The 21,424-nt window shown below is 46.5% G+C and overlaps 1 protein-coding gene across 3 annotated transcripts in view; it reads left to right on the plus strand.

The window, feature by feature from the left end:
• The window catches only part of SPTB (spectrin beta, erythrocytic), a 138,967-nt gene that overhangs the window by 63,467 nt on the left and 54,076 nt on the right, over positions 1-21,424 (plus strand). For all 3 annotated transcript variants that reach the window (XM_074393126.1, XM_074393127.1, XM_074393128.1), the window contains exons 3-9: positions 14,821-14,972; positions 16,541-16,714; positions 17,986-18,077; positions 18,472-18,552; positions 18,904-19,019; positions 19,422-19,534; positions 20,353-20,540. In XM_074393126.1, coding sequence (XP_074249227.1) covers positions 14,821-14,972; positions 16,541-16,714; positions 17,986-18,077; positions 18,472-18,552; positions 18,904-19,019; positions 19,422-19,534; positions 20,353-20,540 — 916 coding nt within the window. The remainder of the gene's footprint in view (positions 1-14,820; positions 14,973-16,540; positions 16,715-17,985; positions 18,078-18,471; positions 18,553-18,903; positions 19,020-19,421; positions 19,535-20,352; positions 20,541-21,424) is intronic.

Below are 21,424 nucleotides of genomic sequence, written 5' to 3' on the forward strand. Positions count from 1 at the left end.
GCAGGGAGCGGAGGAACACTGTAGAAAGACACCCCAGAAGAGAAACCCTGAGCAGCAGCCTCACTCCCCTCTTCTCTCTTCCCTGTTCTCCCTCCCTCCACTCCCTTGTCTTACCCATGCACACAGCTTGGCATCTGGCATCCCACGTGCTGCCCGCTGCGTGATTTACAGCTCCTCGGCTCACAGAGGCATCTTCCAGAGCAGGAAGCAATCCAGAGCCTCCTGAGAAGGGCCTGGACTTCTCAGGAGGCTCTGGACTGCCCCTTGCACTGAAGGGAGGGCTTCATGTTCTTTCTCAGCCTTCCTCCTGTTCTTTGGCCTGTTGAGCAATCACCAAGGGATTGACTAAACAGGGCCTCTCATTTTAAAACCAGGTGCACAGAATTGCGTTGCCCACTCAGGTTTTGCCTTTGCATTCAAATCCAAGTGGTGCTGCAAGCTGGAGATGACCTTCCTTTCTACCTTGTGTCTTTGTAGCCTTCTTCCTGGAAGTGAGATGAGGCTGAGGGGTGAGGTTGATTGAGGACAATTCCGAGCAGCAGGTGCACTACAGCCTGAGTTCCTGCACTCTGAAGCACATAGTTGCTGCCACCCTGAACCTTCACTGTCTTCTGGACCCACTGTGCACAGGCCCCGAGGTTAAGTTCTGTGACTGGCAGACGTTCCTCCGGTGCTCCTGCTCCCTGCCCACCTCCTTGGCTGCCAGGAACTCCCTGGGGAGGGTGGTACAGGCCTTTTCCTAACTCTGCTGATGAAAGGCCCTGAGAGTGTCCTTAGGACATGTTTGGCCTCTCCCTCAGGCCCCTTTCCCCTCGTGTACATGAAGATGCTGATCTCAGATGCCCTGGTTGCCTAGGAGGACTTTCTGTCCAGAGGGTGAGTGATTTCTCAGGGATCAGGGCCTCACCCCAGTGGATGGGCATCTGCACCTTCTCTGTTAAGTTGACAGATTCAGGCGCAGCTGCTGGAGAGCAAGGCACCAGCTGTCCATGGTCCCCATGTCTGTCTCCAGGTACCTGTAATCAGCAAAGATGATAGTCTCATTAATGGGAGGTTTCTTAATGATTTTTCTTCTCAGATTTAAAAACATAAAATGGAGTTTTATTTAGAGACTAAATATTGGGAACATATACTATCCACAGAAATATCTATAATTGTCAGCAATCATTTCAATGCTAGAGAGAAAAATATTGGATCAGCAGCTTTCTCTGGAAGGTCAGCCATGGTGAGATAGTCCCCCTGCACCCAGGCAGGGCGCTGTGTAGATAAATCTGCCAGTTACCTGTGCAGATAAACCTGCAAGAGATGCCAGCATGTCACCTGTACTGTGTGGCCCAGAGCAGGTGTCCCCTGCCCAGGACATGACACTTTCCATTGTCCCCTTGCCATTCCTGATAAAAGCTATTCATCCTCTCTCAGAACTCTTTACAGAACCAAGGCTGCTTCCCTTCTATGGGTGACTGCTATCTATCATTGTGAAGATGCTTTATCAAATATTAATACATGGAGGTTAATAATAAGACTCTTGTTCTCTCCCCGGGCAGTGCAGTCTGAGCGAGCCATGTTAATAGCCTCCTCCATCTTTGGGATGGGACATTTCTGTGGGCTTTGTTCCCAAGAGCAGTCTCTTGACACCAGGCCTTGACTGTGCTTATGAATCTCAGGAGCAGCCAGCACCCACACTCCCTGCCCCACGGGTCCCCCGCCTGCTGCTCGGCTGAGGAGGTGCCAAGGGTGTTGTTTTCAGAGCATCTGTAGCAATTTTCCATTTTCCCTTTATATCATGTCACTGAGAGAGAGTGACAAGGAGGCTAGTAGCAGCCGAGTCTCCAGGAGCATTTTGCCTCCAAACCCTTTGGCCTTCAGACTCGGAAAAGTAGATCAACCAGAGAATCTCATTTTACAGTCTAGTGAGACAGAGGTAGATTAAATAATCCCACACATGTCGGTGTGCATAGACACATGTGCACGGCAAATTATGACAAATGCTATGAAGATTTGCTGGGAACTGTAAAGTTTGTAACATAAGCTGCAGCTCAGCTCGGGGGATAAGCATGTTTCAGACAGAGTGCAAGGTGGGTGGAAGTGATGGGGGGCAGGCAGGGGCAACCTCATAGGCCTGATAGGCCACTGGTGTTACCAGGGTCCTGGCAGGAAACAGAAGAACACTCAAAAGGGGCGGCTGTGGAGTTTAAGAAGGGAATTCTTGGGCCGGGCGCGGTGGCTCACGCCTGTAATCCCAGCACTTTGGGAGGCCGAGGCGGGTGGATCACGAGGTCGAGAGATGGAGACCATCCTGGTCAACAGGGTGAAACCCTGTCTCTACTGAAAATACAAAAATTAGCTGGGCATGGCGGTGCGTGCCTGCAGCCCCAGCTACTCGGGAGGCTGAGGCAGGAGAATTGCTTGAACCCAGGAGGCGGAGGTTGCGGTGAGCCAAGATCGCGCCATTGCACTCCAGCCTGGGTAACAAGAGGGAAACTCCATCTAAAAAAAAAAAAAAAAAGAAGGGAATTCTTTGCAAAACAGTGGTGGGGTTGAAAGGTCCGAGAGAGGGGGCATTAGCTGTGGGCCGCAGGACAGGAGCTGAGCTTTCAGTAGAGGGTGGAGGGCAGGAGTTGCTGCCAGCCCATCAAAGTACTTTCAGCAGGGAAACGACAGGTTAGATTTGGTTTTTTAGGACTACTAAGGATCACCCTCTTTAGGGAGAACAGGTTGTGGGGAGGCTGTGCAGAAGTCTCATAAAGATAAGACAGTGTTTGAGTTCATAGTTGAGGAGAAAATGGTCTACCTGGCACTATTCTTCTGTCTTCCTGCCACTGTCACTAGGAGACCTTGATCAAGTCACTCTTCTGCTCCTTGGGGCCTCGTTATCTCTACCTGTAACACCAGGGTCTTGAATTAGATGATGCGCAAGGCCCTTCCAGCTCTGACAGTCTGAGCAGAAGCCACCCATGGAGTGGTGTTGACAATGTGCCTCTTTACCCTGAACCATGGTTCACCTTTGGTTCCTGGCTTGGGGAAGGGAACAGATCGTATTCAGCAAATCAGTGCTTCTCCAGAAACTCTCTCTGTTCACTAAAGATATCACTTAGGCTGAGGCCAAGTCCTGGACCATTTTGACTTTTGCAGCCCATGTTCTCAGTGAGCAGAATCTCTCTGTGCAGCCACCACCTGCATGCAAGACAACAATGCCTGATATTTGTCCAGCTGCTTCGTATTCTAGGTGCTTTTGTTCAGGTCATTTCCATGACCCTTCACCCACTCTGTGAAGTGGGCAGGATATAGCTGTTGTCATCCCCCTAGAGATGAGGAAGGTTGTGGGAAGCTGTCCAGGAAGTGGCCAGGACAGGACTAGGATCTCAGAGTTTTAAAGTCATTGTAACGCTGCTTGGGCTGCAGCCCTCGGGCCCTTTTGAATGTTCTTCATTGCTATGTTATGTGCTCCTTCGTGCCCTACAGGAAACACCCCTTCCCATTTTTCCTTCCAACATCGGCCTTTTGAGCCTCCTTAATCAAAACCTCGAACTCATGTCTGCTTCTGTCTTACATCCTCCAAATACTGTCACCTGCCAGGGCCAGCTGATCCCTGTCTGTGGTGTTTTCCAGCTCAGCTCCTGTCATTTCATTGCCATAGTTAACATGTCAGTGGGGCCACATCCCCTCAAGCAGAGACTTCTGCAGCTGCCCCTGAGTTGCTTTTCCCAGCTCCTGCCTCTCCCCTGTTCAATCCAATTTACACAGGGCAGTTAGAATCTTTGTCCTCTAGCACACTTTTGGGAGGTGCTGCTTTACTTAGGAACCTCTGGACCATAATGTTCACATTCCCTAGACTGTCCTGCAGCTGCCTTGCTCTGGATAAATTCACTGCTTCCCACCCTGAAACCTGTGCACATGTACACACATGCACACACACGTACACTTGCCAGTTGCCACCTGAGGGGCTTTGGATATGACCTCATTTTTCCTTCCTGCCGTTCTAAAACTAGTATCATCTTCAAATTCCAGATGATAATGGTTTTAGCCTTCTTCAAAAATAAAAAAAAAAAATTTGATTTAAACTGATCTATGATAACCTGTTTTCTTTTGCAATAATATATAAAGATCCTATTTTATTTAAAAATGCAATAGAAGCCAGTGCAGTGGCTCATACCTGTAATCCCTGCACTTTGGAAGGCCAAAGAGGATGGTCAGGAGTTCAAGACCAGCATGGCCAACATGGCGAAACCCTGTCTCTACTAAAAGTACAAAAAATTAGGTGGTGTGGTGGCACAATGTCTGTGATCCCAGCTACTTGGGAGGCTGGCACACAAGATTTGAACCTGGGAGGCAGAGGTTGCAGTGAGCTGAGATCATGCCACAGCACTTCAGCCTGAACAACAGAGGGAGACTCTGCTTCAAAAAATAAATAAATAAGTAATAAGGTGATTACTTTGATATATTTTAAACATTTTTATTAACAAGAATATATTTAATATAGAAAAGATGAGAAAAACAGATAAAGAAAACCAGATATTTTGTTCAAGTCTCATATAGACATTTTAATGTCTATAGATGTATGACTATAGATCTGTGTATGTCTATATATGTGTATATATATATATATACATATATACACATATGTATATGTGTGTGTGTGTGTATATATATATATATATATATATATATATATTTTTTTTTTTTTTTTTTTTTTTTTTTTTTTGAGACGGAGTTTCACTCTTGTTGCCCAGGTTGGAGTGCAATGGTATAATCTCAGCTCACTGCAACCTCCACCTCCCAGGGGTTCAAGCAATTCTTCTGCCTTGGCCTTCCGAGTAGCTGGGATTACAGGCATGTGCCACTATGCCCAGCTAATTTTGTAGTTTTAGTAGAGACAGGGTTTCTCCATGTTGGTCATGCTGGTCTCAAACTCCTGACCTCAGGTGACTTGTCCGCCTCAGCCTCCCAAAGTGCTGGGATTACAGGTGAGCCACCATGCCAGGCCAGGACTGTGTATATATTAAATGTTACCTATAATATTATAATCTTAGAACCTCTTTCATGTAACAATATACTATGAATATCTTTTCATGTCAGCAAACATGCAAATTATCATTTTAATGGCTATATTTTCTCCCTTTGCATTACTCTACCCCAAGCTCAGCCTCCCAGGTAGCTGGGATTATAGGCGTGCACTACTGCCCCCGGCTTCTGACCACTTTGAAAACATTCTTATGGGCTTTATTCTTGCATTTGCATTTTAAGATATCTAGTAAGCAGCCTAAAGTTCCATCTTAGAATCACCCCCGCTATATCGCAAATCCTTAAGGGTTGGGGAAATAGCTGTTCACAAAACCGGTGTGATGAAAGTTGGTTGAAAGGAAAATTCCTTCCCAAACTAGTTAAACAGAAACAGTAGACTTTGTGCCACCATCATTTATGATGTGTCCCTGAGGCTCTGCCCCGTGCTAGGCTTTATAATGGATTGGCATCTATGTCACTGAGGTTTGTCACAAGTTCATGGCTATTAAAGTGTGGCTCACTCTGGTTCCCTAAGTTCTTGGCTTCCTGGCATGAGAAAGTGAGAAATCCCAAATTGTGAACCTGCAATAAAATGACTGTTTTCAGAAGGCTCGTGGTCCGTGGGCCTCCCATTATGCCTTTTCTCCTACTTGTCTTTCTGACTCCCTAGATTTACCTGTAGCTTAAGGCTGTGAGCGAGTGAAAATGCAGACTTCCTTGAGAAGGAAACTTATTTTGACTTTTCATCTGTTAGTCCTCAGATTTTATGAACTTTATATCCTATTTTTCTTTATGACATCTGTTGTTTTGTATTATAAAAGCAATGATGCCCATTAAAAATATCTTAGAAAACATAGAGAAGCAAAAAAGAAAAAAAGTTACCCACAGTTTTACCATCCAGCTATAACAACACCCAGCATTAGCTGTTTTCTATGCATAGAGGTCTCCGAGACGAGGCGCATACTACATAGCAAGTTTGGGAACCTGAATTTTCCCCTAGAGTGCATTATAATATCCTTTCCTGTCATTGAAAGTTCTTCAACAAGCTTATTAGTATCCTCATTAATATACCAAAATATTAAATTAACTCTTGTTTTTGATTATTTAGGTTGCAAATTTTCTATTTTGAAGGCAAATTTTTTAATAAGAAAAGGATGGAGAGGCACAAAGACCACAAGGAATTTAATAGAAAGGCACGGAAGCAATAAATAGATGGACCCAGAAATGGGAGATGAAGCTTCCAAAGATAAGTTACTTCCACCTTACCGTTTGGCTTAAGGAAGCCCCTATTTTTAAAACAGCACCACTAGAAACTTTTGATGGTGAACTTCCCAGATGCCTGTGACATCAGGAGGTCCTGGAGTGGGCGGGGCTGGCGGCTAGTGTGCTGCTCACCAGGAAGAGAGGAGGGTGGTGAAGGAGGAGCCATGGGGAAGCCTGGAGAAGGAGTAGCACAAGAAAGGGACTGAGCCTCAACCCTGTGGGGAGACATTTATGATTTAAACCCGCTTAGGGAATATTCAGAGGGTAGAACCTCAGACAGTAGCCATGTGGGAGTCAGGGAGGCGGATTGTTCCTTGCTCCTTACAGACTTCACTGCCCTTTTGCATACAGGGTCCAGTGCTCCTGCTACCAGCCTTGCTGTCTCCTTTTCACTTCTCCTGTGGGCTCAGGTGGTTAAAGATGCTTATGATTTTTGCCTGGTGAAAAATCCCTAAGGCAAGAAAGCACACAGGAACTAGGCTATCTTGGAAAAAGGAATAAAAGAAAAACATGTTAATATTTTCTTTAGGCTGAGCATGGTGGCTCATGCCTGTAACCCCAGCACTTTGGGAGACCGAGGTGGACAGATCAGGTCAGGAGTTTAAGACCAGCCTGGCCAACGTGGTGAAACCCTGTCTCTACTAAAAATACAAAAATTAGCTAGGTGTGGTGGCAGCCACCTGTAATCCCAGCTATTCCGGAGGCCAAGACAGGAGAATCGCTTGAACCTGGGAGGTGGAGGTTGCAGTGAGCCGAGATAGTGCCACTGCACTCCAGCCTGGGCGACATAGCAAGACTTTGCCTCAAAAAAAAAAAAAAAAAAAAAAGGAAAAGGAATACTTATTTCTGTTTTGAATCAGCAATATATACACCCAGTGAGTAAAACCCAAAAGCTGCAAAAGGGCAAATAACAAGTTTTACTCCCACCTCAGTCCCACAACCTGTGTTAATCATTTCTTGTGTATCTTTCCAGGAATATTTTGTGCATACATAAGCACATGGTCTATATTGTTTTTCACCAGCTATTGTTTTGTTTGTTGTTGTTGTTGTTGTTTTCTTTTTCTTTTCTTTTTTTTCTGAGACAGAGTGTCGCTCTGTCACCAGACTGGAGTGCAGTGCAGTCTCTGCTCACTGCAACCTCCCAAATTCCTGGTCCAAGTGATTCTCCTGCCTTGGCTCCCCAAGTAGCTGGGACTACAGGCATGTGCCACCGCATCCAGCTAATTTTGTTGTTTTTGTTGTATTTTTAGTAGAGACAGGGTTTCACCATGTTGGCCCAGATAGTCTCGATCTCCTGAACTCGTGATCTGCCCGCCTTGACCTCCCAAAGTGCTGGGATTATAGGCATGAGCCACCATGCCCAGCCTTGCTTTTTTTTTATTTTTTATTTTTACTATGCTTCTCACCCAATATATCTTGATGATTGTTTTATATTAGTATATAAACAGCCTCCACATTTTTTACAGTTACATAGTATTTCATTGTATGGACATATATTTTTAATTTAACCAGTCCCCTGTTGGTGGATATTTAGGTTGTTTCCAATCTTTTGCTATTTCAGTGAGCCCAGGCACAGTGGCTCAGGCCTGTAATGCCAGCACTTTGAGAGGCCAAGGCTGGAGAATTCCTTGAGGCCAGGAGTTCAAGACCAGCCTAGTGAAACCTTGCCTCTATTTTTTTTAATTAAAAATATTTATCAAAATATTTAAAAATTTTAAAATGCAATAAATTTCAAATTTCTTTTTTTGTTTCTTTTTCTACCATTATCTTGATCTTGAGAATTTCAGATGTCTGTGTATTTTTTTTAACAAGTGTATGAATAGATCTATAGAATAAATTCTTAGAAGTGGAATTACTGAGTCCAAAAGCATGTGCATTTGTAATTCTGAGGGGTCTTGGCAAATTGCTTTTCACAGAGGTTGAGGCGATTATACCCTCTCCAGCAACATATGAATGCTTTTTTCCCCACATCCTTGCCAACACAGGTATTTTATCAAACTTCTTGATCTTTGCCCATCTGATCAGTGAAACATAGTGTGTTGGTATTCTTTCATTTTACTTTTTGACTCTTATTATGGAAAATTAAAACTTATTAAAAATTTGGGGTAAAATTATAATAGGGTCATTACATTGTCACCTAAATTTAACAATTGTTGATATTTTATTATATTCACTTATCTATTTTGGGGGTTGAAGTATTTTTGAAGTAAATTAAAGATCATCATGATATTTTCCCCCTAATTACTTTAGTGTGTATCTCTGAAAAACAGGAACATTTCCCACCTAACTATGATGCCATTATTGCACGTAATAAAATTAGCACTAATTCCCTAAAAATGTAATCTAATACACGCTTGATATTCAGATTTTCCAAGCTGTCTCAAAAATTCCCTTATGATTAGTTTGTTCAAATGAATTAAGGATCATTATCAGATTGTGTGTTTGCGTGTGTGTGTGTATGTGCGCGTGCGCACACACATGGGCTTTTAATTTGGATTCTATTATGACTAACTTGTACAATTTTTATACATTTAAGAGATGGTTATAATTTCCGTTAACTCTTTGTTCACATTATTGGTCTTTTGTCTATGTAAAAAAATACAAAATGTATTTTGTACATGGATGTACAATACATATATCTTTGTACATATATGTACAAAGAGCACCTGTATGTAAGTGTTCTTTGTATATTAAGTATATCTTTTATATATTTTATGTATGTAAAATACATATATCTTTGTACATATATGTACAAATATATGTACATAGGTAGGTGCTCTTTGTATAGTAACTAAATTAGCCCTTTGTGATGTATGTTACAAATTCTTTTCCTCATTTGTTTGACTTTGCTTATGAAGTTTTATCCAATACAAAGTTTTTTTTTGAGATGGGTCTCAATCTTTCACCCAGGCTGGAATGGGGTGCCACACTCATAGCTCACTGCAGCCTCAAACTGAGCTCTAGAGATCCTTCTGCCTCAGCCTCCTGAATAGCTACGATTACAGGTACATGTCACCACTCATCTCTAATTTTTAAAATTTTTTGTAGAGATGGAATCTTGTTACATTGCCTAGGCTAGTCTCAAACTCCTGGCCTCAAGTGATCTTACTACCTTGGCCTCCCAAAGCTCTGGGATTACAGGTGTGAGCCACAATGCCTGGTCCAACACAGACATTATTTTAATATAGTTGCTTTCCATTTTTTATTTTATGACTTTTGGATTTTGTGTCGTATTTTGAAAGCCCTTCACTACACTAACATTGTAGAAAGCATTTACTGTGATTGATTTTTTGTTGTTGTTTTTCGAGACAGGATGTTATGCTGTCTCCCAGGCTAGAGCACAACGGCGCGATCTCAGCTTACTGCAACCTCCAACTCCCGAGTTAAAGTGATTCTCGTGCCTCAGTCTCCCGAGTAGCTGGGATTACAGGAGTGCATCACCACACCCAGCTAATTTTTGTGTTTTTAGTAGAGATGGGGTTTCATCATATTGGCCAGGCTGGTCTCAAACTTCTGACCTAAAGTGATCCACCCACTTCAGCCTCCCAAAGTGCTGGAATTACAGGCATGAGCCACCATGCCCAGCCTGATTTTGGTATTTATATAGTTTCATTTTTTTACATTTCAATTTTTGACCCACATGAAATTCATCCTGGAGTATGAGGTATGAATTTAACTGTCTTTTCCTGGTGGGCCATTCAGTTTTGCCTATACTCCTTATTCAGTAATTCATCGTTCTCCTTCCTGTTAGAAATGCCACCTCTCTCAGCCATTAAATGTCTGCTTGTACTGGGACTATTTCTGTCCCATTGGTATATCCATCTTTTCATATGCTAGTACAACACAGTTTTACTGTAAGTTTACATGATTCGTCAATAGACAGCACATCTGGGAAGGTTGGTTGCCCTTTATTACTCTTATTTTTTAGAATATTTCTATTTTTGGTTGCTTATTTTTTCAGTGAAGTTTTTAATCATTTGTCTTTTTTCCCGCAAATTTAAATTGTATAATTTAAATATATTTACGACATTCTTAAATATCTATTAATTTAGGGTAAATCAGTATCTTGATGATGTTGAGTTTTTTATTCAACGTTTCTCAGCATGCCTTTCCATGTGTCCAGATTTTCTTGTGAGTGCCTTAGGAACCTTTTAAGGTTTTCTGATTTTCTTTGTATGAATTTTGCATACTTCCTTTGAGATGTAATCTGAAACATTTTGTGTCTTTATTAACATTGTGGGCCTCACAAATTCGTATTTCAGGAAATGACTGTGTCACACGTTCAGTGCCTCCTTTTGCCTCTGGGATTAAATCTAAACTTCTTAGCCTCTCATTCAAAGCTTTCCACATTCTGTTTAAAACCTGCTTTCTCCTATAATCCCAGCACTTTGGGAGGCCAAGGTGGGTGGATCATGAGGTCAAGAGTTTGAGATCACCCTGGCCAATATGGTAAAACCTCATTGCTACTAAAAATACAAAAAATTAGCCGGGTATGGTGGTACACACCTGTAGTCCCAACTACTTGGGAGGCTGAGGCAGGAGAATCGCTTGAACCCGGGAGGCAGAGGTTGCAGTGAGCCAATATCTTGCCACTTCACCCTAGCCTGGGTGACAAAGCAAGACTCTGTCTCAAAAATAAAAATAAATGGAAAAAACAAAAACCTGCTTTTCTGTAACATGTAGCTATTCTCTAACCTCTGAATAAGCTTTGGCCTTTTTTTTGAGATGAAGTTTCACTCTTGTTGCCCAGAGTGCAATGGTGCCATCTCAGCTTCCTGTAACCTCTGCCTCCCAGGTTCAAGCAATTCTCCTGCCTCAGCCTCCTGAGTAGCTAGGATTGCAGAAGCCCACCACCATGCCCTGCTAATTTTTGTATTTTTAGTAGAGATGGGGTTTCACCATGTTAGCCAGGCTGGTCTCAAACTTTTGACCTCAGGTGATCCACCTGCCTTGGCCTTCTGAAGTGCTGGGATTACAGGAGTGAGCCACCGTGCCTGGCCTAGCTTTGGCCTTTTATGCCTGTCTGCTTGGATTCATTCTGTCTCCCTGGTTCTCCTCCCCTTCTGATGATCCAGAGTGACTTTCTTCACCAGGTCCCCCCGCCCCAGCCCAGAAATGACCTCTGTCTTCTTAGAACCCTCGAGCATTGACCATATGTGTCATGTATCTGATACAGAATTCAATATTACATTGTGATGGCTTTTGTTAGGAAAGTGAACTGCCGCTTATTTCTTGTGTGCTTGCAAAAGTTAATTGTTGGTGGGTTTGAGTTTTGTTTCCTCGACTAGATCTTAAGGCCTTGGGGAGAGTAAGCTGCCTATGCCCCTGCAGTACCTAGGACAGGGACTTGCACATAGTAATAGCAGTAGTGGTAGTGACAATAACAATGAGAGTTCACATGACAGCAAGTTTTCTCTGTGCCAGCCCATTCCATGTATGAACTCACTTATTACTGGATAAATATATTTGAGGGTTTTAACGTCATGGGTGGTTTGACCTCAAACTAAACCTTTGAAGGGTTTTAGGTCAGCCAGTCCCGACACTCAGACTATTTCTGGCTTAGAGCTGATCAGGTAGGAAGATGAGTTTTCTGTGCGAAGCCCTAACACATAACAGGGAATTAGCATGGCCACAGCCTGGGAAGGCAAGGGAAAGGAAAAGAAACAGAGAGGTTTGATGGCAGCAGAGGCTGTGAGCGGGTTCATATTGGTGGATTCACCCCCTTTCCTGCACTGGCAAGATTAGGGCTCTGGAAATAAGGTCTGGCTCCTGGCAGGGCTGTGCTGAGGCCTCTTTCCCATGGTGGGTCCCAGTAGGATGGCCTGGGTCCCCTGGGGACAGCAGGCCCAGTGCACAGCCACCTCTCCTCCTGTCTGCACTACCAGGGTTCCCAGCCCAGCTGGCTCCAGGCCACATGCCTCTCCTGCACTTGGAAGGCTCGGGATGAGCGTCTGGGCTGTGCGGGAGTGAATGTGCTGAGCATGCCAATGCCAGGCTGCTGGAGCCAGCCAGCTCGTGGAAATTACTTACTCCCACCGTGGGGCCTCTTCTCTCCTTCCGATCATCATTAGCCTCTCGGAATCTTTCCCGTGTCTCAACACTGCAGAGCGTTTCAGGGTTCTGGGGATTCTGGGTGATTTCACTCCAGCCTTCAAATAAAAGGCAGGTGGAGGGCCATCTGCTTGTACTCCAAACCTGTGGCTCCCAGGTTTGAGGGTGCAGGAGATATCATTCATGTGGTGAAAACTGGGGAGGTCTAAGGGTGCTTTATGATGCTTCTGCACCAATAAATGCACCAGCCCAGTGGCCTAGAATTAATCCATGTTCCCACCTAGAAGTACTCCCTTACCCTTTGCCAAGCACAAATAAACAGGTCTCAGCACCCATGTAATGAAATTTTTGCATTCTTAAAGACAGGAAAAGAAGGAAGGAATACTGTCACTTTGGGGGCACCTACCTCTAAAGGGTCTAACACTTTCACCCCCTTAGTCAGACGCTCCACACTTGACTTCAAGAGTTAGCTACTTAACGAACAGATCTGGTTTCTAGGGAAAGAACTCTGGGACTGTGACTGGCTCTGTTGAATCTATATTTACCCCAGAATGAATGCAATTGCTTTCCATCCAGTATGGCCTGAAACCCCCCTGTAGTTACATCTAGTTGAAGCAGCGCTTGAAATCAGGAAAGCAGTTTAATTTGCTGCTGACAAAAGGGTAAGGGGAGTTTTCTCTCTGAAACTTTGTGCAGAGGCCCAGAATAAATGAATGCCTTTTAAATTTTACATGAATTTACGATTCATGCAGTCAGTAGTAGTACTTTTTCCTCTTCTTGGAAGTCTTATTTAGATGGCTGTCATATAATTCTTCATGTGCAACTCAGCCCCTTACCATATTTGTAATAGAGTCTGTCTGCCTCAAGGATAGGGACCATAGGTCTTGTCCTTGAGTTCCCCAGCTCCACCCAGGGCCTGGCACCTGATGGTTGAATGGTAAACATTTGCTCAGTGAGTGCACAGATGAATCCAGGGTCTGAGTTTCTAACACCAAAATAGCCACGAAGCAGGAAGGCATCTGATGCGGCAAGCCTCGGAGCTGCCAGGATTATACCCTTGAGGCAGAACTGGCTGAGCTCCTCTTTTTGTTGTTGTTGAATCAGATAATTAATAATTTAAAAAGCCAGCCCTTTTACAGTTGGGGCTCAGTCGAGCACACAGGGTGCTTGTGGACATTGCTCCTGGCTAGGCCCCTCCAGGTCCATCCTGGCTGTGATCTGCCCCCTGCCACATACCCTCCCAGGGGTCCTCCACAGCCCCCCAGGCGCAGCCTCACTGCCAAGTCAGCGCCTGCCCTGAATCTTCAAACCTAAGCACCCAGAGGCTGATTGCCACCAACTGCTCATTAATCCAGAGAGGGCTCACTCCTCTCTTCTCACCTTCAATTCTGTCTTATTTGTTTTTCTTCTTTTCTGCTACTTTTCTGTTTTTCTCCTCTCCTCCCCTATCCTTTTTTTTTTCTGCCATCCCAGTCTTCTATCCTCTCTCCACTCTCCAGCATCTTTTCTGAGCTTCCCCAGGTAATGCTGGTGCCTAACCTGGACAGCCCACCAGCATTATTTGTACAGGGGTGCTAAGAAGCACCCCACCTGAACAGGTACAGCATGGGCCAGGGGCTTGGCTTGGGCTGATGCTGATTTAGGGTGGGGTTGCCATGTCACCTTCCCAGGGATGAGAAAGATAGCATCATGCAATGGATAGCCTCTAGGCCAAGGCTTCATTATCCTTACCCCCACACAAATCATACATTCCACATATCCTGTTCCCTTGCTCATCATTTTCCCCCACTGTACCAGGAACTCCTTGAGGGGAGGAAATTTGTTTTACCTCTATGTGTCCTCAGGCCTAGCACAGCACTGCCACATAAGAAGACAATCAATGTTTGTACAGACAGCCACAATACCGCTGCAGGGTACTGATGGTGTGCCAGGCTCCAGGCCCTGAGGACAGAGAGGTGACCAAGACAAACTTCCCTGGGCACAAGGAGCATCCAGGAGAGAGAAGGAAATGTAAATGCAGGGACCAGGGCACTTGAGGGGAGATCCACCCCAAGCGCCATTTACACAGGCTCTTAAAGGATGAATGTGTGTTAGGTGAGGAGGTGGGGCAGAGTGGAGGGGCTGAGAGAGAGCATTCTAGGCAGAGGAAATATTTGATGGGTGGTTGGGTAATCCTGGCCTTGAAACCTGAATTCAGTGGCATAGCAGTACAGGGTAGTCTGACTGATGCAGGGAAACAGATGCTGAATTAGGGGTGTCCTGACACAGTGCCTAGAATGTGGCGGCAGTGGACATGATCTCTTCATCACTTCTGTTCTGACGGCATGTGGACTGGTATTGCTATGCCTTGATGGCAAATGCTCCCAAGAGGGGAGTGGAATGAATGTATCAACCTCCTCTGCCAAGCCTGGGGGAACCCTGTGCTTAAGGTAAAACCCCTTGGCCCCATGTCACATTGACCCTGCCAACCTCAGGCACCTCACCAAGGCTCTTCTCTCCACCTAGATGAGCGGGAAGTCGTTCAGAAAAAGACCTTCACGAAATGGGTGAACTCGCACCTGGCTCGCGTGTCCTGCCGCATCACCGACCTCTACAAGGACCTACGGGATGGGCGCATGCTCATCAAGCTGCTGGAGGTGCTCTCTGGAGAGATGCTGGTAAAGCCCCTCCCAGGGGCCCCAGGGCTGCTGCCATCAGCCCCTTTTCAGTGAAGGCATGGTTTGGGTCATCTTGAGTTCTCATGGTCTTCCCAGTTTTCTCTCTGCTCCTTTGGGAGGCTCTGATAGTTACAATGGGAAGCGTCCATGTGGCTGACTGGGTTTTCTGAATTCTTCCCAGAACTTCTTGCCTCCTCTGACCACTCCTGCCCCTTCATACTTCTCCCAGAAGCATGCAGAGCTCCTGATGTTCACACTGGGCTCTGGGCATCTATAGTTGGCCTGCAATGGCCTGGCCCTCAGTCTCCCCATCAGGCTAAGATGCATCCCTCTTGGAACCAAGAAGAACGTGTGGAAGCCATTTTGCTGTATGTTTTACCACCCTTGCAAGTGGAAATTTATTAGAGGCCATCTCAGTTGTAACCCACCGGCAATACTATCGGCCCCAAAGGAGAAGTAGATGAAGGTTTATATTTTGCTCGGCACAGAGGAAGCTTTGTGACCTTGGGCCTGTCAGGCAGGACACTCTTTTCCTCCCTTTCCCCCGTGTGTAAAATGAGGGCAATGATACCTGTACCTGAGGAAGTTTATTCTGAGATCCTCAGAGTTTGAATGAAATTCTAGTGGAATTTCAATGCAGGATAAGAGGCAGAACTTCAGCCTGGAGTTGAAAAGGCAACATTTCATTCAAGCCTTTTCGTTAAATCTCTGAGGAGCTCAGAATAACTTCATTGGGTACCTTATCCTATATTGAAATTCTACTAGAGGGCCAGGCACAGTGGCTCATGTCTATAATCCCAGCACTTTGGGAGGCCAAGGCGGGCAGACTGCTGGAGCTCAGGAGTTTGAGACCAGTCTGGGCAACATGGTAAAACCCCATCTCTACTAAAATACAAAAATCAGCTGGGCATGGTGGCATGCGCCTGTAGTCCCAGCTACTTGAGAGGCTGAGGCAGGAGGTTTCAGTGAGCCTCACTTGAACCCAGGAGGCAGAGGTTTCAGTGAGCCAGGATCGCGTCACTGCACTCCATCCTGGGCAACAGAGCAAGACTCCATCTCAAAAAAAAGAAAGAAAGAAAGAAAAAGTAATTCCCCTAGAGAGCGTTACCATGAGGAACCCATCAGATGATGCATTTATTATCAGGGGAGAGGAGGAGGTTGATTGGCAGGGATTAACCCATTATCAATCACCAAGCTAAAAGTCACTCTTATCACTGACTGGCAGTAAACAGTTCTTAGAACTGTGCCTTGCACATAGTAAATGATCAATTAATCTTATGTTATGTTATCATATGTGAATTCCATTTATCATCCACTCAGAAGGCTTTGTTCAGCCCCGGAAGGGCACCAGTGCAGTCTGGTTGCGTATCTCTGGGTGCTTGTTGGAGGGAACCTCTGAGCTTTGCTGAAAGGAAAGCATTGAATAGTGTCAAGGAATGACCGTGGGACTTGGAGTTTGGCCAAGAGGGTGGAGGGAGGGTGCTTATGACAGGAGCTGGTCCAAGCTGCAACCTCTGGGATGACTGTGCAGTCCCTCCATGCCCACGGGGGCCACTGCTGTCCCCCAGCCAAAGCCCACCAAGGGGAAGATGCGCATCCACTGCCTGGAGAACGTGGACAAGGCCCTCCAGTTCCTCAAGGAGCAGCGTGTGCACCTGGAGAACATGGGCTCCCATGACATTGTAGACGGCAACCACCGCCTGGTCCTGGGCCTCATCTGGACCATCATCCTCCGCTTCCAGGTGGGTTTCTGGAGAGTAGAGGAAGTCAAGGGAGCGTCTCAAGGCTGCCCAGGGCCTGGGGATCTTATAAAATGGTGAAAGAGTGTGGGTGTTAGTGCACATTCTGCGAGGTTGGAAATCTGTCCTATGGGACAGTGCTTATAGGAAGGAGTAACCGTCTCTGCATAAGCCCAAATCATTGAAGCTCAGGGAGCTTCTCACTCAGTATTATGGTCTTTTCAGTGAGAAGGTAGAAATTAATTGGTGGCTGGGTTGATATCTGGCTGGAAGATTAGCTTTGTAGCCTTTTCCCCCTAGACATGTAACTTCCTGGTTTTTGAAATAATTCGATTCAGAAATTGCAAAAAATTGTATAGATCTGTGTGTATATTTTCCAGTCAGAAACTTTTCTCTTCTCACCCTGAAATTCAAAGTCCAGATTATTTGTAAGGAAATTGAGAAAGGGGAAGCAGAAGAAAACAGGGCCTTGCACCTGCTGGTTTGGGGACAGAAAGAACCTCACCCAAGGAGGTAAGGGCAGGAGAAAGAAGACAGCATACAACTCGCAGACTAAAGACCCCAACCAAATGGTCCTGGATGTCTGTTCTCACTCCATGGGTGCAGGACATTAAATGACAGTAGCAGCAGAGTTGGGGAGAATGGAAAAGCAAGAGGAGCTGCTAGTGAAAGTACAGTACTTGGCCGGGCATGGTGGTTCACGCCTGTAATCCCAGCACTTTGGGAGGCCGAGGAAGGGGGATCATGAGGTCAGGAGTTCAAGACCAGCCTGGCCAACATAGTGAAACCCCATCTCTACTAAAAATAGAAAAAAAAAAAAAATTAGCTGGGTGTGGTGACAGGTGCCTGTAATCCCAGCTATTCAGGAGGGTGAGGCAGGAGAATCGAACCCGGGAGGCAGAGGTTACAGTACACTAAGATTGTGTCATTGCCCTCTAGCCAGGGTGACAGTGTGTGAGACTGTCTCAAAAAAAGAAAGCATTCATGTTGTTCCACAGCCTCAAGGGGCATTGCACCTCCAGAGGAGGAATCGGGGCATCACTGATTCTCCGCATTCTGTTAGAGTTATCCAATTACGGCTGTCTTGTCCCTGTACCGTTTTGACTGACCAAGGCAGGGAAACAGACTACTGGGGCACAGGGCCTGAGTGTGGTGTTGCTGCGGGGCTGGCGGCTACAGCAGAGGGACAAGGGAGAGAGCCTCCCAGGGACAGAAGGAAGGCACAGATCTAGATGCAAATCCTCTTCAAACCTCTCTTGTTCTGCTGCCCTCAGATTCAGGACATTGTCGTCCAGACTCAGGAAGGTCGTGAAACACGCTCAGCCAAGGATGCGTTGCTGTTGTGGTGTCAGATGAAGACAGCAGGGTATGCCCTGGGAACCAGCCATTAGCACATCTCCCCCAGCCCCTTGCTTCTACCAGCACTGCCATCCCCAGAGGGACACTAGACATCATCACCCAGAACTATAGCTGCTTCCCTGTAATTGATGCAAAGTCTGTCCAGACCTGATTCTTTTTTGAGGCCTGGAATATAGGATTCTTTTCCAAAGTTGCCTGCAGGCAGACTGGGGGATCCATGTGGTATTCACATGCAATGGGGAAGCTTCTATGTGTGGCTTAGCTGCTGGCCCCTCTCGCTGACCTTGCTCAAGAAGGGACAGTTCCATTTCTCTCCTGGCATATTGACCCTCAGTTTGTACATTTCTTTGGGACTACAAAAAACTCTAATTCTTAGATCTTACTGTTTCTCTTGGATGCAGCTACCCTCATGTCAATGTCACCAACTTTACCTCCAGCTGGAAGGATGGCTTGGCCTTTAATGCCCTGATACACAAGCACCGGTAAGATGGCGGGGACAGCAGTGGGGACTGACTGAGACGGGCTCCCTGGCAATATTTGGACACATTGCACTTAACATGGAGTCACAGAAATGTGACCTCCACTGTTCCTTGTCCTCTCCCCTTCAGCACTCTATAGCACCTCCACTTTCCTTAAATCCCAGCGTGGCTGCTGCCCACTTTCTCACGTGCTGAGGCTCACACCTGCCCCCTCTCCTCTGCTCCTATCTCCTCTTTCACTCCTCCTGCCTGACGGCCTCTCTGCCTCTGCACAGCATCTGCTTCATGCTAGGGCTGCCCTGCTGGCGGGGATGCTGCGGCTACTCCCTTTTCACAGTCCAGCTTCGTCCCCAGGCCTGACCTGATCGACTTTGATAAGCTGAAGGACTCCAATGCCCGGCACAACCTGGAGCACGCATTCGACGTGGCCGAGCGCCAGCTGGGCATCATCCCGCTCCTCGACCCCGAAGGTGAGCCACACCCACCCTTGACAGCCTTTGCTGCAGCGTTGAGGGGCGCACTTGCTGTGCTAGAGCTCCTCTGGTGCTAGAGGCTGGCCCTGGTGTTGGGCAAGCTGTGGGCACAGTGAGGGGCAGTGCCTGGGCCAGGCTTCGCTCTGGGCCTGCTTCTCTGCTCCATGCTGGTTCCCATGCCTGGTCTGTTTGGAGGTGGACTTTGGTTCCTTATTCTTTTCTTCTTTTGTAATTTGTGGCTCTAAATGGATTTCATCACCTGTTTCCATTCTTGCTCTGTTGGTTTTCACTTGGTGCCTGTAGTTGAACTTCGTGCTGGAGGAATGGGGGACAACTTCTCTGAGCCTGACTTTTCTGGCTTCTAGTTTGGTGCTGAGAGTACACCCTTTCCCCTAACAGATGTCTTTACGGAAAACCCTGATGAGAAGTCCATCATCACCTATGTAGTGGCATTTTACCACTACTTCTCCAAGATGAAGGTGTTGGCAGTGGAGGGCAAGCGTGTTGGCAAGGTACGAGCTGTTTTGGAACAAGAGTGTCACCCTTCCCCTGTTTGCCAGATGCAGACAGAGTGGCCCCCTTTCCAACCTAAGAAAGGGTGAAGAGTGCGGCTCACCCACCCCCCAACTTCCTCTAAAGCTGATCTTTGCAGCACCTATGGCTCCTGGGCTGAATTCCAAAGCAGGCTGATGGTCTGTCCTGAAAGGTACCGCAGCCAGCCGCTCCGTGCCTGGTGTCCACGTGTTCCACCTGAGGCCCACGTCTCATGGACATCCCCACAGGAACCGTCCAGGCTTTTATGTGGTTTGTTTATTGTGACTGCAGACCTCTTAAGCACCCACAGTATACCAGAAACTCACCCATCAGTACAGACCCTCATGCCGGATTCCTTTCCTCTGCTAGATCCTTAGCTCCTAGAGGATTGGTACCATTTCCCATTCATCTCTGTGCGCCTCCTGTTAAAGACAATGCCTGGCAGCCCTTGACTCCTCGTGAACATTTAAAAATAAACAAAACCCTGGCTCCCTAGTGGCTGGCATCCTGGCACAACAAGCTTACCAGTCTTCTCTAGCACTGGGGAGGGGAGCTGCTCCCGATCCCTAACAGGCCAGCTCCTTGCTGATTGGCAAGAGGAGGGCTTCACCACTTCCGGTCCACTCCTTCTGTCCTACCAACAGCCTTGGGCTCAGGGAACAAACCCAGCCTAGAGCACTCCAGAGCTTAGGAGGCAGGAGCCCCATTTCAGGGCACCTTGATTGTGGTCCTCATTGGTATCCTCAGTGGTGGCATTGCCCTTCTGATGAGAATGAGTAAGAAGGTGATTCCTTAGGTTATTGACCATGCCATCGAGACTGAGAAGATGATTGAAAAGTACAGCGGGCTAGCCTCAGACCTGCTCACCTGGATCGAGCAGACCATCACTGTTCTGAACAGCCGCAAGTTTGCCAACTCGCTGACGGGCGTCCAGCAGCAGCTGCAGGCCTTCAGCACCTACCGGACAGTGGAGAAGCCGCCCAAGTAAGGGCCCTGGCACATGGGAGGGTGGTCCTTAGTGGCTGGGAAACTGACCACCAAAAAGTAGAGCCAGGCTCTGGGCCTTATGAAGTACGTCCATGAGACACACCCTCAAGATTAGAGAGTTGTGCATGTGTCGCCTGCTTCGTGCCCCTCTTCACCATTCTCCTCCCAAGCCATCAGCTTAGAGGAAACCAGCATTGATGAGAAACCTTGACTCATAACCAAAGACAGTGGCTTCTCCCAGATCCCTGAAGAGGAGCAGGAGGGAAATCATAGGCTTCTGAGACTCTTTGAAGAACCCAGGCTAGAAGGCTCCTCTCTGGTCTGCCACTGAGCTGTGGGCTTGTTTTCTGATGATGACCTCTGAGCTGTCAGCCCCTGAGCTCTCTGCATGGGGCCTTATGGATCATCAAGTTCATCCTTCTTTTTCTCTCCCATTTGTCACGGCTCAGCAACAACGCACTTAGCCTGCTTCTCAGGATCTCTACCCCACCCTAGTATGTGCAGAGCCTGTGTGCATACGCTTACACACATGTGCATACAACCATGCACACACATGCATACCTGCATACACAAGACCATGCATACACACAACTGCGCACCCATGCACATGCATGCACACTCAACCATATATACACATGTGCATACACATACAACTATACATGCATGTGCACACAACCATACATACACAACATGCACTCATACACGTAACTATACATTCATGTGTGTGCACACATATATATGCACACACAACCATATGTGCAAATGCACATACATATACACCATACATGTGCACATGCACACACAAACATGCACACATACACACAGGGCATTCCAGCTCATCTGCTGTTAGCTTGTCCAGCTCCTCTGAAACAGGCTTCTGC

This window comes from Saimiri boliviensis, chromosome 2, assembly GCF_048565385.1.
Source record: "Saimiri boliviensis isolate mSaiBol1 chromosome 2, mSaiBol1.pri, whole genome shotgun sequence".
NCBI classification, from domain to species: Eukaryota; Metazoa; Chordata; class Mammalia; order Primates; family Cebidae; genus Saimiri; species Saimiri boliviensis.